At 44.1% G+C, this 14786-nt stretch overlaps 1 protein-coding gene across 1 annotated transcript in view; it reads left to right on the top strand.

Annotated features, from left to right (window-relative positions):
- The window catches only part of LOC306699299 (semaphorin-7A), a gene marked incomplete at both ends in the record, with an annotated part of 35375 nt that extends 20903 nt beyond the window's left edge, over nucleotides 1-14472 (top strand). The window contains 6 exons of the mRNA XM_079163871.1: nucleotides 1928-2036; nucleotides 3606-3813; nucleotides 11858-11973; nucleotides 12889-13061; nucleotides 13544-13599; nucleotides 14126-14472. Coding sequence (XP_079019997.1) covers nucleotides 1928-2036; nucleotides 3606-3813; nucleotides 11858-11973; nucleotides 12889-13061; nucleotides 13544-13599; nucleotides 14126-14472 — 1009 coding nt within the window. The remainder of the gene's footprint in view (nucleotides 1-1927; nucleotides 2037-3605; nucleotides 3814-11857; nucleotides 11974-12888; nucleotides 13062-13543; nucleotides 13600-14125) is intronic.
- Between the last annotated feature and the right edge of the window lie 314 nt (nucleotides 14473-14786).

The following is a 14786-nucleotide window of genomic DNA, read 5'->3' on the forward strand; positions in this document are numbered from 1 at the left end:
GACACACAACACACACACTCACAGTGTTTCAGTGTTTCGTTTCCATTTCATTTCAGGTTTCTGCGGAAATAAGAATCTGCCAAATAATTATTCTCAAAATTTGCAAATCGTGTTCCAGCAATATCAGCTGGCATACATCTGAAAATACAAGTACAGAAAACATTTGGATTTTCTGCAAGACATTGATAAAGAAATGTCTGTAATTGCTTCCCAAAGGAAATGCTGATTGCGGTTTGTCCTGGCAAATGTATTATTTGCTCATGTGGACACATTTTGAATCAGAAAAGAAACAAGTTTTCAAAATGCAATACAGAAAAAGCAATTATCTCTCCGTGTTCTAAAGGCACAATAAGACTCGATGCTATTTCTCCTGCTGTGAGGATGGACTTGATGAAATCAACTTGTTTATTTGACCTTTTTATCTCTAATGGCCTCTATATTGGGAACACGAACAGAAATGTTTGTCACCTGCCAACAGCGACAGTCGCTAACTCTACTGTCGTTGCAGGAATATTCCAGTTAGCTAAGCTAAGAGGGGACTGCAGTTTGCTAACAAAGGTTGTTGACCGTGGCTAAGTGGAGCGCAGGGCCTTCTTTCAATCGGAGGATCGGCGGTTCGATCCCCGGCTCCGGCTCTGCTAGTCGCATGTCGATGTGTCCTTGAGCAAGACACTTAACTCCAAAATGTGCTCATGTAGCTGTGTCCACGGTGTGATAGAATAGGATCAGAACTGTAAGTTGCTTTGGATGAAAGTGTCTGCTCAATGACTGTAATGTAATGCTAACAGATTTGTATGATACCTCACGAAATGTGTTTTTTTGTGAGAAAAAAAATCTGGTATCTCATCCAGGAGCCCGCTGTTCGTGCCCCGTGTTAAACAAGAAGTCAATGTTGATTTACTCGTCACGTAACTTTTCCATTCTTAAGAAATGCCGCTTGCATATTTAGTTGAAAACAAACCTCAGCCTTTACTTAACCTAAACTAAGTAGTTTTATTTTCTTACACCAACCAATATTATTTCCTAAACCTAAACTAAGTAGTTGTGTTGCCGAAACCTAACAAAGTGGTTTTCTGTGAAGATGGAAGTTCATTTTGAAGAGACGTAAATTAATTGACCTGTATTTGTCTTACGTAGTTGTGAGTTGCAAAGTGACTTTTAGTGACAAAATCCATTCTTGTATTTGATCCGTTTGTAACATAACAATTTAAAATACTGAACATAATTAGTCACAAATGTTCGACCGATTCAACTGGTGACAAAGGATAGCGAGAAGACTTTGACTTTGTTTAAATGCACCGAATATTCTTCTTTTTGCCTCATTACAAAAAAAGACTATATTTCTAATAAGCTGTTTACGTGGCGAGTGTGAATGAATGTTCCACTAATATTCCTGTTTACATGCACCCGTGCATTTTTCCGTTTAGCGTAAACCGACCCCACGCCGAATCCTCATCACAGTGAATCCACCGTCTACGCCGTTCTCACGTGTTTGACGGGTCAAAATATGGGAAAGCGACACGGCAGGCGCTTATTGGAACATGCATCTCTACGACAGCTTTGCAAACGTTTGGCTAACGTAAAGCTGGTCGTAAATAGAAAAGAAGCCGTGTGTCGCAAAGTGCTATTAGACTCTGAATGTTCTGTATAGATGTACAAAGAATGCTCCTAAAACCAAAATAATATCGGCGTATCACACATGTCTCAATCAGCCGTTCGGAATAAGGCCTAATTCAGAATATCCAAAGAGAATATGATGTTTTACTCTGAAGCGTCCACTGCCCTAAAGCGAGCCGTGGATTATTGATGTTTTCTATTGGACTGAGTTGGCTGTGAATTTCTAGCTGTGCACTTTTGCGTGTTCCTCACAACCGCTCGTCTTGCTTTTGTGGTCAGCGTAATTACTCTTCGCTCTGCCTTTGTTCAGGGGAAAAACAGTGATCTGTGCCTACTCCATCGAAGACATCGACCAGGCTTTCTCCACATCCAAACTGAAGGGTTACAGCAGTACATTCATCGGCAATCGCCCCGGGATGGTAAGAAAATATGACGAGATGTCTCCTTTTCTTTTTGTCACACTGAGGAAAAAATACGCAATTGCATGAGTCAGCCTTTTATTTCTGGTGAAAAGATTGAAGAGATATTTTTGAAAGGCACGAGTTGATAAAAGAGAAGCAATTTGAAACTCTTTGTTTAACCTTCCTGTTATGTTCGTTTCTTAGGTACAGCCATGATGTTCGCGGGTCAATGTGACCCGGTGCATGTTTAATCATCCAAAAGTTGTCAGAAACCAAAAAATCACAATAAATATAGTTTGTACCTCATCACCAACATCATTACTAACAATTCAATCAGTATTTAGTGGAATGGAGTTATTCACCCCTCCATAGATCAGAGTTCAATGAGGATAACTCACTCGTTTTAATGAAAAATACATGTTCAAACTATTTTTTAGGTGCATTGGAAAAACCTAGATGTAAATTGCATTAGTCTACCATAACATGTATTTTTCTCTAAATTATTTTTACATTTTGAAACTTTATTTTTTTCATGGGGTGATGAAGATAAATGGAGATGAGACACCTCTGCTGTTGACCCGCTCACTCAGAATCAAATGAGTCATGAGGATTTATATTGAAAGTAAACTTTACTTATGTTTACTTATAGTGTTAAGAAACAGACATTTACAAAAATTAACAAGATATGAATGAGATGTGTTTGTGTGTGTGTGTGTGTGTGTGTGTGTGTCTACACAGCACACGAGTGACATGTCGTCACGGTGTGCTTTGTGCTAATACATGTTGCCACTGTCTTTGTAATATTTTCGGTATACGTGTGTTGGATGAGGATGAACACTGTTTTTCACAATTTTTTGACACGAATGTCTCTCTTGGAGGATCAGGTATGTCAGTTTCCTCATCTGATGGTTCATAATCAGCACCATTGTAATCTGAATTGACCTCAAGATGGTCTTCATCTTCAGACACATCCTCCTCTATTTCACTGTCGTGATTGAGGATGTGCTCCAGAGCCTCCAGGGCTCCTTTTGTTTCTGCTCATGCTGTCCTCCAGTAAGCTGGTGTGTTGCATGTATCTGCAGAGAGTAATGTTGGTAGGACTCCCAAGCAACCCTTTCGTATGTTTCTCCCCTCTCCTGCTAAGTGTGGGCAGAGAAAAGGTGCTCCCGCGAGAAAAGAAGAAAACGTACCCGCCAAAAAGTGCGGTAGTGAGGTGTGTGTGTGTGTGTCTGTGTGTGTGTGTGTGTGTGTGTGTGTGTGTGTGTGTGTGTGAAATGGGGTGAAACATGTTGGGAGGAGTAAGAAATACTTTGTCTCACATTTTCAAAGAAAGAAATGGTGTAAACTTGACCCCTCTGACCCCTTACAGCCTCCACTTTCACTGCCGGGTCAAATTGACCCGAACGTCACCTCTGTAATACAAACCTGCAGGGGGGGGGGGGTTGCAAATACATGATATTTTTTATTTAATTTTTTTCACGTTGATTACCCTGATTAAGGCAAGCAGAAGAAGTTTCATACAGAAAAAAGTACGTTTATTCAAGTGCCCAGCCTGGTCTGAACCGATTACGTCACTTCTCGTCTCAGTGTGTCCGAAAAAACTCAACGTCCGGAGGTCTCAACGACATCAAAAACCTCGGAGTGATCAGATACCACCCGGAGATCGAGGACGTGATCCGTCCCGTCGGCGTGGCTCCGCTCGACCTGCCCACGGACGACCAAATCACCCACGCTGTGGCGGACATCGTCCTGGCGGTCAACGACGAGCACTACAGCGTCCTGTACCTCGGAACAGGTGTGTGTGTGTGTGTGTGTGTGCATGTATTTGTGTGTGTGTGTTAAAGATTGAGCTGTTGGGACGGATTCCATTTCATGTCGAGGAATTGTTTGCTACGGCCTTGAGCTCTTTTTCAAATGGCCTTAGCGTAACATTTTTTAACTATATTATTATTTTTTATTTCTCTCTCCTTTTACAAGTGACCTCCAGTGTTTGCTGCTTCGGTGCAGCCTTAGCCTCAGTCACCTGAATGAACTGTCTTCTTACATTGATAAATGACTTTTGATGCAGTTGTAGTGTCGTGCGTCTTGAGTGTGGTTGTCGTTGGCTTTTTATCCAACACCAAGTACATCCCAGAGACACCAATATCCCCCCCCCCCACACACACACACACACAAGGTCTAAGGCACAAGGACTGCCCAGATGTTTAATTTTCGTCCTCATTGAGTCGTTAACTCTGTCATTCTGCTGTTTGGTGCTCAGCGTGTAGTGAAGAGTTGGTTTATCGAAGCTGAAAACAGCTGCTGCTGGTAATGGGTCTGAAAGGAAACACCCGTGTGAACCGCACCTGCTTCGTTTCTGGTGGTCAGTTATTCTGGCAGTAAGAATGAATAGATCGTCTGGTGAGTCATACTGTACAGCGAGGTCGTACGGTTCTAGTTCAGCAGCACAACACTGTGGGGTGAGCAAAATGAAAAACAAGAACACAGAATAACAACACAGACATTTAATTAATGCAAAAAAAACAACAATAAAACGTCGAGCTGAAAGATGTGTTTGAATTCTTATTCTAAGCACCGAATAGAAGGAAAAAGAATGACGTCAAAGTCAACATGTATTCTGTGGAAAGTCCATTCAAACGCTTGCTGGCCTTCACACGACCGCTTTCTATCTGATCAGAGCAGCAACGCTGAGCCGCTGCTGTTGCTCACAAAATTGCATTGTGCCGCGGGGAGATCACCATGGCAACCATCACAAGTCATATGCTCATGCGTGTGTGTGTGTGTGAATGTCTCACCGAGAGCTGAAGTTCACCCAAAAGATGAGCGAAGTGTCATCTTCCTGAGCACAGTTTTCTCTCCTGCAGTGGACGTGTGCTTGTCGTTCTGGGTCGCTTCTAATAATAGCACACACACACACACACACACACACACACACACACAAAAACAACAACGACGTCGTGTTGAAAGAAGTGAGCTTGGCCTCTCGCTGTGTGAGCTTTACTAACTGTGTCAGAAACGAGGAGGAGAGGATGGAGGGTCTCTGCGGTGGCCTCAAAAGAAACCAGAGCAGAGTGAGTCCAGAGGAACAGGGTGTGCTGGAGATCTGCTGTTCCACACTCACTGTGTGTGTTTCCTGTTGTTTCTTCGTTTCCTGAAGAAACAAGAATCTATACTCTTTTCCACAGCCAGTGAATCTAGCGTATTCTGCTCAGAGTAACGTGTTTTATATTAGATCGCAGCCATTTGGTGCAGGCCTCTTGCTTGGCTCCCGTTGTTGCTGCTAACATGGACGTGCGCCCCTTTGGAGCGGGTCAGTTGCTCGGCTCCCGGTCCCGGACGAGCTGCATCGGAAACTAAAAAAAGAGAGACCTGTCAAGCCCCGCTCAGGTACACGGAGCTGTGACGCTCTGCACCCTGCTGCTACACAGAGCGCCGTGAAGCTTGTTTATTTCAACGTTTATTAATATAAAACTTGTTACATGTCCAAATTGCCCCGCGTTCGACAGAGCACTCCATGGGGGTCCTCAGCTAAACACCCACAAGTGTGAAGTAGATCGAGTGAAGGATTTGGAGGGACAGAGTACAATGTTATATTTTACAATTCAATTCAGCTCCATTTTATTTGTACAGCCCAACATCAAAAGGCTTTACAATCTGCACAACATACAGCATCCTCTGTCCTCGGGCCCTCGTATCGGAAAAGGAAAAATAACCTTTAACAGCGGAAAAAAAGGAAGAAACCTCAGAGAGAGATGATGAGGAGGGATCCCTCCCCCAGCATGGAAGTGCAACGGATGTCATAGTGTCGAGAATTTGCTAGCGAGCCGAATTTTGAAAAAAGTCGAGATCATCGGCATGTTTTTTTACGAAGCACAATGTATTTGCTGTCCTTTTTATTTTTCAGCCTTTCACTTGGCTCCTCCACCGTTTGTTGTTCGCAGCTAACTTTGAAAGTGACGTCAGTCAAACTAAGAGAAGAAGAAATAAGCAAAGACAGGATGAGGCCACAGTTCGGGGGCTCTGGAGGACCCTCGAGGTCGGAGCCCCCGTTGGATCATTCGTGCTTGAGACTCCTCTGATCATTTTCTGGGTTTCATCAGATCGCATTCCTTTTTTTCTCCTGTTCAATATCGCATCACAGTCAGGGCGCCGACTGTTAATATTCACAGGATTGTAAAAATGTCACGCTCATCAGTCTGCACGATTAATTCCAAATGTGCCCGTGTATCCGTACAAACCATGGAGAGAAGCTCCCTCCTCGAGATAATCCAATCTTTGGTGAGTGGGGCAGACAGACAGACAGACAGGCAGACAGACAGACAGACAGACAGACAGACAGACAGACAGACAGACAGACAGACAGACAGACAGACAGACAGACAGACAGACAGACAGGCAGCTCTTCCTGATGGATGGTTGCATTAGAGCAGCTTAAACCAGGGTTAGTCTTCCCTGGCGATGGTAATTCCAATGAATATCCTTCACAAAGTCGAGCTCAGAGACACAACAATGTTAGTGAGGCAGCCTCGCCGGCAAACGTAGAGTTCAAACAATAAATATATTTGAAGGCGATGAGGTCTCACCCTCAGCGAGGCTCCCTCTGTTGAAGACAGAAATCTATGAAGTGCTCTTTAAATGAACTGTGGTGAGAACACTGTGATTCAATGTCACTCTGATGCAGACCTAACAACCACATCGAGACCACCTCATAGCTACGAGAGGGAACTTTCAGTTTGCACGAAAGTGGTAGTAGTGTGTCCAGATTCCCTTTAGAAAACCTCAAATTGTACTGCAGCAGGGGTCTGACGCTCTTGCCCTTCTCAATCCTGGTTCTGGTTCTCCTGTGGCTCCCCTCCCTCCAGCGGGCCAGACAACACGTCCCGGGTCTCCAGCAGCGTGGCGTCAGTGTTGGGTCCCAGCGGGGACCAGAGGAGCAGAGAGGAGAAGCTCTGCTCCTGGAGGAGGAGGAGGAGGAGGAGGAGGAGACTCTGGTGCCGGGCGCTGGGCCCTTCCTCCCGGTCTGCAGGCCAAAGGCGGCACAGGGTAGCTGGATCCTGAGTGGTCCGGTCTCTGCTGGAGTCTGAGCCGAAGGAGTTTCTGGTGAACCTGCATGATTTCATCTGATTCCACCAGAAGCACTATTTACTAAATAGAAATAGACTCTTCTCTTCTCTCTGATGGTCACACAGAGGAGTCAGTATTCATTCCAGACTGTTTCATGACCAGTTCAAAAGTTCCTCACAGCAACTTCAACAGTTGGCTGCGTGTCTGCCTCCACACAGGCGGGTTTGTTTGTCACGCGAACGCAAAGTCGACCAGCTGGTCCATATGTGACACGTGCATAAATCCAAATATATTTGCTTGATGTGGGCGCTGACTATGGCAGCCTTCTAATGCTCATCATATTTACCTCTGCTGTATTCCGCTCTGTGAGTTGGAGCTCATTTAAATAAACAGGTAGTCTCATTAAGATCAATCTCTTTTTCAAGTGCACAAGAGTAAACATGCACAGTGTGAGTGCAGACAAACACACAGAAGTTCTCTCAGTTCCTATGCGCTGTCGCTACATATTCGGCCGCTCGACACTTAAGCTCCAGTCGAGTGACGAGACCGTGGGCGCCGTGCATGAGGTCACCTTGTTGGTGGCCGTAATGAAAGCAGAGAACATTACTCATCTAATTTCACACACACACGTCGTGTTTATTCTAGTCACAGTTGTCTGGTCGAAGTGATGGTATTATTTGGAGGCGAAAGGAATTCACTTTAAAATGTTGACCTCGAGCAAACTGATGGGACGGTGCCACGCAGAGTCTTAATTAGCTAAATATCTAACCGTATACTCTGTGTTTTAAACCCTTTCTAACTAGCCTCGGGGGGACTTCCCCTGTAAGATGCGAGCTGACAGAACTCTGCAGGATTTGACACGGTTAATTCCTCTGTCTTCTGATCTCCAGACAGCAAATAATTCAGCAGAATATATGCATATAATAAGCAGCTACTTCAATAACTGTCAGCTTGAAAACACAACGGGCTGCGAGCAGTTGCAAAACGGCTTTCATTCCCGTAACACTCAATGTAGTACAGTCAGAAAGTTGTTGATTTCTTTCAACAACACTCGAGAGGAACTCTTGGGGTTTGATGCCTCAGTTAACGGTAGTTTAGGTATTTTCATGTGGATCTTCTCAGTTTCATTGGAGTCCCTTTTGGCTGCTGGAAATACAGCACTGAATTCAAGAACGGCAGGTCTGGCAATTTCATTAAGACCTGGTCTAAAGAAAATGGATTCCTTTTTAAAGTTGAGTGTTTGGTTACTAGAAGAGATACAGAGTAACCCGATAACCAGAGGTCACACTGACATTGGACATTTCTGTGAGACTTTTTAGGCTTTTTTTCACCCTTTACTGTTTAGTTTGACTGTTTTTGTTTGTTAAATAAAATAAAATAAAATATATATACATCAATAAATAGATAAATTAATGAATGCATACATACATAAATTAAATAAAATTAATAATGATACTAAAAATTATTATTATTATTATTATTATTATTATTATGTCCAATGTCTGTGTTTTTAACATCATTTTCCTCTAAAATATCTGCATATAATAGCGGTGGGTTGGGGGAAAGATGAACTGAAGTTGGGGTGAAATCACTCATTCCCTGCATGTCAGTGGGTTCTGCTGACAAGTGACAGCTTGAGCGAACAACACCGGACACAAAATCTAGACTCGACCGCTGAAATTCGACAAAGCGAAGGCGTCCGCCTGTGAGTGTGTTGTGTCAGGACCCTAAAGAATGACAAAGGATGTGTGACAGTAGAGCTCAGTTACTCTCTGAAGGCATTGCGAATGTTTGGAAATGGAACAAAAGAACCGGCAGCGGTGAAAGATTTCTTCTCCTTCAGTGAGTCCCTGACAGATTGACCACCAGAAGATGTACAGCTGCCTCGGACTACTTATTTTCAGACACGGAGTCGATACAGCAGAGAGATCCCCTCGGGGGATGGAAGTAAGGCCGCAGCCGTGCACTTGTTTCAACTTGACTTAGTGTTCGAGATCAGAAGCAATTCTATTTTCTCACACCGCGACACTCGAAGTGGCAGGAAGCTTAAGGTTAGAGCGGCGGATCAAAAGGTTTGTTGTTTTTTAGAAGTGAGTGACGGTAACTCAGTGTTAATGTGTAGAGGCTGCAACTTAGGGAGAAGGGAAACGGACCCTTTTTTAACAAGACGGCGAGTTTGAATCTGTAGGCCAACAGTCAAAGCTTTAGGATAAGGAGTGTGTGCGACTGTATAGATGTTAAAGAGGTACTAGGGAATGTGTGTTTGCTGTAACAGAATATGTGCACTCAGCAAACTCTCCCTGGATAAATAAAACCCCCAAAAACAGATTATCTCAGCAAAAGCCGCACGAGTTCAGCATCGTCGCCCTTTTGCTCTGCAGGATGTCGTGCTGCTGTCTTCGTACTGATACACAGCTTTGATAAAAAGAGCTGAAAATAGCTGTGGACAGGATTAAAAGAATCACATAAGAATACAACGGATGAAATGGGGAATGGTATCTTTGACTAGGAGAAGAAACAGATTAGAAGTTTATGAAAAAGAGACGAGACAGTTTCAGGACAAAGGAAGTCTAAGTGACAGCAAGAACCTGCCGGCATAATTACGACTGTGCCTCATGGAGGGAGCATGCAGGAAATGAAGATGGCAGATAAAAAGGCATCACTGTAATCACATTGTCACAGTGGGGAAGGTAAGAAATCATCTTAGACGTGACAAAAGAACATCAGGTTAGAGCGTCTTTCTGCAGGGAGCCTTTTAAATCTGTCAAGTCATTATTTGGAGAGGGAAGAGGCGATGAGTTACAGAATGCAGAGAGTACGAGTAGAAGAACGTTTTCACCGGCTTTTTCATCACACTCTGCACCAGAAAAAGGTCGGCAATAGAAACATTACGGAGCCGAGCACGAGGCTGTAGACAGTGTGCGAGAGTAACGCTGAACTCAGCTGACACAACAGAGGGAGGAGGGCTCGAAGCTACAACACGGATTTCATAATTATCCATTTTAAAAACCAAGCTGCAAGCAAGACCGCACTATTGACCCGCAGTACAACGTCGAAGAAAAGAACCAAATTGCACGAGGCCGGTTATTGAAGAAACCTCATTTATGAGGCCGACTTCATTTGACAGTTGGAGCAAACATTGACACAGACATGGAGCCTTTTAATTACGTGTGCAGCACTGAAAAGGTTTTTTTCCGAAAAGGTATTTTCTTATTTTTCATGCTTTTTTCCAGCATGAAAACACGCCGTTTTCAAGCGATCAGTGCGCGATCAGTGCGCCTGCACAAGCCCCTACAGTGTTCAGGCAACAGAACTAATTGATCAGGTTTAGGAAAGAATTGTGTTTTGGGTTAAAATAACTAGTAGGAATGGTTTGAATCAAATGTGTGTGCTCATGGGCTGCTTGTGTGCCCTCTTCCCCCCTCTGTGTAGCAGCAGTGAAGACCTTTCTGCTCTCGCTAAACACACATCTTTGTAAATCATGTGTCTCCATTATGTCAGCCACAAAAAAAACAAATGGATTTTTGAAGATAATTGATGCAGGAAACGCGCTTCCAACAGCAATTTATGTGTCACAAGCTTGCTTAGGGAATGTGACAAGGAGGGAAATTAACTTTAAACAAACACAATTTTTTTCTCAAATCAACCGTGAAGTGTGAGACTCAGCAGTGAAAGCAGTGCATGGACGTGTGGTTAATGTGCTGTGGAGGTGTTGAAGGTGCAAACCAAAATAAAAGTACCGCAGGGTGGATGTAAGCTGCAGGAAGGGAGCGACAGGGGGAACATGGGCCGCTCATGGGAGCGCGATCATCTGACTGTGTCTCCTGTACCAAACGTTGTGCTTGAGCAGTTGTTCTATGCTGGAAGACCTGGTCTGAGGTCTGCTGGTTGGCAAATAAGTCAACGAATAAATGAGCAACATGTAAGCACAGAACTGCATACTGAGGGATTTGTGGCGTGATATTTACACAGTGCCTCATACAACCCCACCTCAAAGAGATGTGGGGGTTTGTATGAGGCACTTTATCCACGCTCACTTAATTATCTACACGCCCACAGCTTGAAGAAGCACGAAGCAAAGTAATGTACTGCTGTGGATGGATGGGGGGGGGGACAAAACGTTTTGTGTGTTCTGCGAGGTAAAATTATAGTGTTTTTCAAAGAGTCTGTTGGCTTTCACCAGAGCATGGTTAATGACTTCAGTTCCCCATCTGAAACATAGACTGTATAGCTCATCTCACAGCAAGGTAAAGTGGCAAAATATATTCAAAATGTATTTGTAATACTACACACAGCAGTACATTGCTTTGCTTCCGTGCGTTAACGTACGTTTCTGGACATTGAATGCTCCATCGTCTCAGTCAGGAATGAAACTTTCTGTGATTGATCCATATTTGACCCTGACCCTCCAAATATCACTTGATTTCTAACTGCAGAGCTCAATCTCTTGTTTGGTATCGGCTCCATCCAAGGTCGAAGGTCATTTCTCTCTCCAGAGCAGCTCCTCCTTCACAAGTGCTTGCTTCAAAAGAAATCTCAAAAACTCAAGCCTGCCATTTTGCCGATGGCCCTCCAGCCAAACCTCAAGAGTGGAAGCCGTCCAAGTCAAATGCATGTATTTTTAAAACACTTTGGAAAGCACAACAGGGGCCCCAAGGAAAAAGGAGACACACTGAAATTCTACAACACTGAGGAGGTCTTTTTCTGTACGTGTGCAGCTGCAGACGAGTTGACGCATCCCTACACTTACAATGTTCTTCTCCTTCTTTCCACAGACCAAGGCAAAGTTCTCAAAGTTCTTCACAGCAGCGAGGGCGTCTTCGTCATATCTCAGTACTCTCTGTTTCACAACGAGGGCCCCGTTCTAAACATGGCCATCGACTCCCAAAAGGTACGAGGAATAGTGTGTTCGGAGGGGGTTGGGGTTCGGTTTGCGTTTCCTGGTTTCACTATAAACGTGTATTAGACGTGGGATTTATGATTCGTATGCGTTTCTCAGAATTAATTTCACTTTTGAAAAGGTAAGATGGTCAAATAGTTGCCACGATCATCTATCCTGCATCCTTTCATCTTCAACCAATTTAGGTTATCTTTTGAAGGGATTTTATTGGATTGGATTTGATTTAAAGACAATTTTACAAATAAATAATTACCTATTCAGTTTGTATTGGCAGCTACAATGAATTCTATTCAATTCTGTTCAATCCAGTCCTCAGTAAACATGTTGGAATTGTACGTTTCTGCAAACCACACGATACTTTGACTGTTGACACTTCTGAACCAAAAATAGGTTTTGTAAATGTGTTTCATATCAGCCTTGTATCACGCTTGCATAAGGAAATGCACAAAGCCACGTGGTTAGACGTTCATGCTTATTATACTCGTTATTACAGCGTTCAAGTTCCAACAATATGTAGACGTTGCGCGTGGTTCGATATACTTACGTCGCTCGCTCTGACCGAATGCAATAATTCCACATTCAGTGTATCAGTGGTTTCCTGACAAGTACAATGCAAAGAAACCAGGTGACTGGGGGAGTTAATCTTCCCGTTGGGATTATACCAGCCTTTAGAAAATATGAAATATCTTCCAGGCGAGTCATATGTATAGATATTCCTCATTTGGGTTGCTTGTCCCCTGTTGGTTTAAAAGCTGCTTCAGAGGCTCTGCTACCCTCAAAAGAACACAAATGTTCAGAAGACCGACTGCTTGTAATTATTGTGTCATAAAACGTGTCAAGTTAGCAGACTGGCTGATTTATTCCAGTAATACTGGTGACTCAGTCGATTGCATCTTCCCCCCTCAGGGACACCTGTATGTCGGTACAGCGATGGAGGTCCAGCGACTGCCGCTGGCTGACTGCAGTCGCTATGGCGACACATGCAGGGAGTGCATCCTTTCCCGAGATCCGTACTGCGGCTGGGACAGGGCCAGGAGGAGGTGCATCCCCATCCCGCCCGGATACAACACCACCACTGGGTATGATGAGATGTGATGTCGCTGGCTGCTGCTGCAGAGCCGTCATCTGTTTTTTTGCACGAGTTGACAAGAGGAGAGAGGGCTCTCGTTTTAAAAAGCAATGGGCTGTAACAGTGCTACCCGATCTAAAGCCCGAACCATTTAAATAAACACCGCCCTGTGCTCTGATGATTATTGACTGTGAGGGGATGAAACTTGTTTTCGCTATTAAGAAATTGCGGTTCGTGTTTGGCTTGGTTAGTAAATTGCTTTGGCTTTAATATATCTTGTGTATTTCACATCATTTTTGGAGAAAATATGCAAATCAATCGTGTGCTGTAACGAGCCCCTGACTCCTTCCTCGTTTGCCTCCCTGACATCGTCGAATGATTTGTCTGCGCAGTGTTTTAATTTGCGAGTAACAGTGGGGTTGATGTGGCGCCATTTGTGGGACTATTTAACGCCGCTAATTTGTCTCCTCTATTGTTATTATTCTCCAACAGGACACTCATTCAGAACCTGGACCAGTCAAACTCCTCGGTTTGTGGTGACGCTGCTGGTGAGCCCTTATCTGCTCTCTCCCACTCGCTCTGTGTGTCTCAATTAAACCAAAATAGGAACCTTTTCTGAGCAGCTTCAGTAAAAAGATGATTATCATATAATTGAGCAGAGTCCAAAAACCCACAGGGAGAATTATTTTTTCTTTTTTTTCTTTTTTACATCATGGCCTGCCCTGTTTTAAAAGCTCAAAACCCAGTTATAACCTCAACTAATCATGACAATTACTCCCCCCCAGAGGCACGGCTGTCTGATTTTAACACTGCTCTTATTCCTAACTGTCCTGTGACCAGGTCTATCTATTTATATGAAGGAACACTAGCTAGGTGTTCTGATCTTTCACTAATATCTTGGAGCAAAGGAATTATAACAAAACACAACAAAGTTTCACACAATATGCTTTTATCATATTTAGTCTAAATACGTAACACAAATGACGATCAGAAGTACAATCAATATTCACAATCGCAATATGAACGGATTATTGTGGCATAAAAAAAAAAAATCAAATGTCTTTGTCCCTCCAGCTCTGAAGCAGCGTCGCACTTCCCCCAGAGAAGTGATGGTGCCGTCCAACACCTCCATCTTTCTCCCTTGCCCCGTGCGCTCCTTCCACGCCACCTACCGCTGGGAGAAAGACAACTGCGTCAAGAACTATCCCTGCCTCTTCTCCGGGGACTTCTGCGTCCTGGGACCGGCCGTCGACACGCCCCTGAGGGAGGGCGTCTTCCGCTGCATGGCCACCGAGGACGGGTTCAAGGTGGAGGTCATCTCCTTCAGGCTGGTGAACAACGGCAGGCTCCTGGCCGCCTCCCTGGCCTCCACCTTGGGGCCGTCGCTCCTGCTCGCCGTGGCCACCCTGTGGCTCCATTAACCGCAGCTACCGCTAATGCTAACCCCCTCATCCTTACTGGCTCCCGGTGCGAGAAAGACGAGGAGCATCTGTCGGGAGGTTTAGGTTCGCAGAGCATCGAAGTACATGGTTGGGTTGGACGGTGAAAATTCACCTTTTTTCCACATCGATTTTTAGAGAAAGAGTCAAGAAAATGTAATTGAGAGATACAATTCTGCATTTTTTTTTTCTTGCATAAAGCAACATATCAGCAGCTATCTTGATAAGATAAGAACTTTGAAATTCATACTAAAGTGAGTAGGAGTCAGTCCGTGAATTGACACGTCTCGCGAGTT

The sequence above is a fragment of the Pholis gunnellus genome (genome assembly GCF_910591455.1).
Source record: "Pholis gunnellus genome assembly, chromosome: 8".
Lineage (NCBI taxonomy): Eukaryota > Metazoa > Chordata > Actinopteri > Perciformes > Pholidae > Pholis > Pholis gunnellus.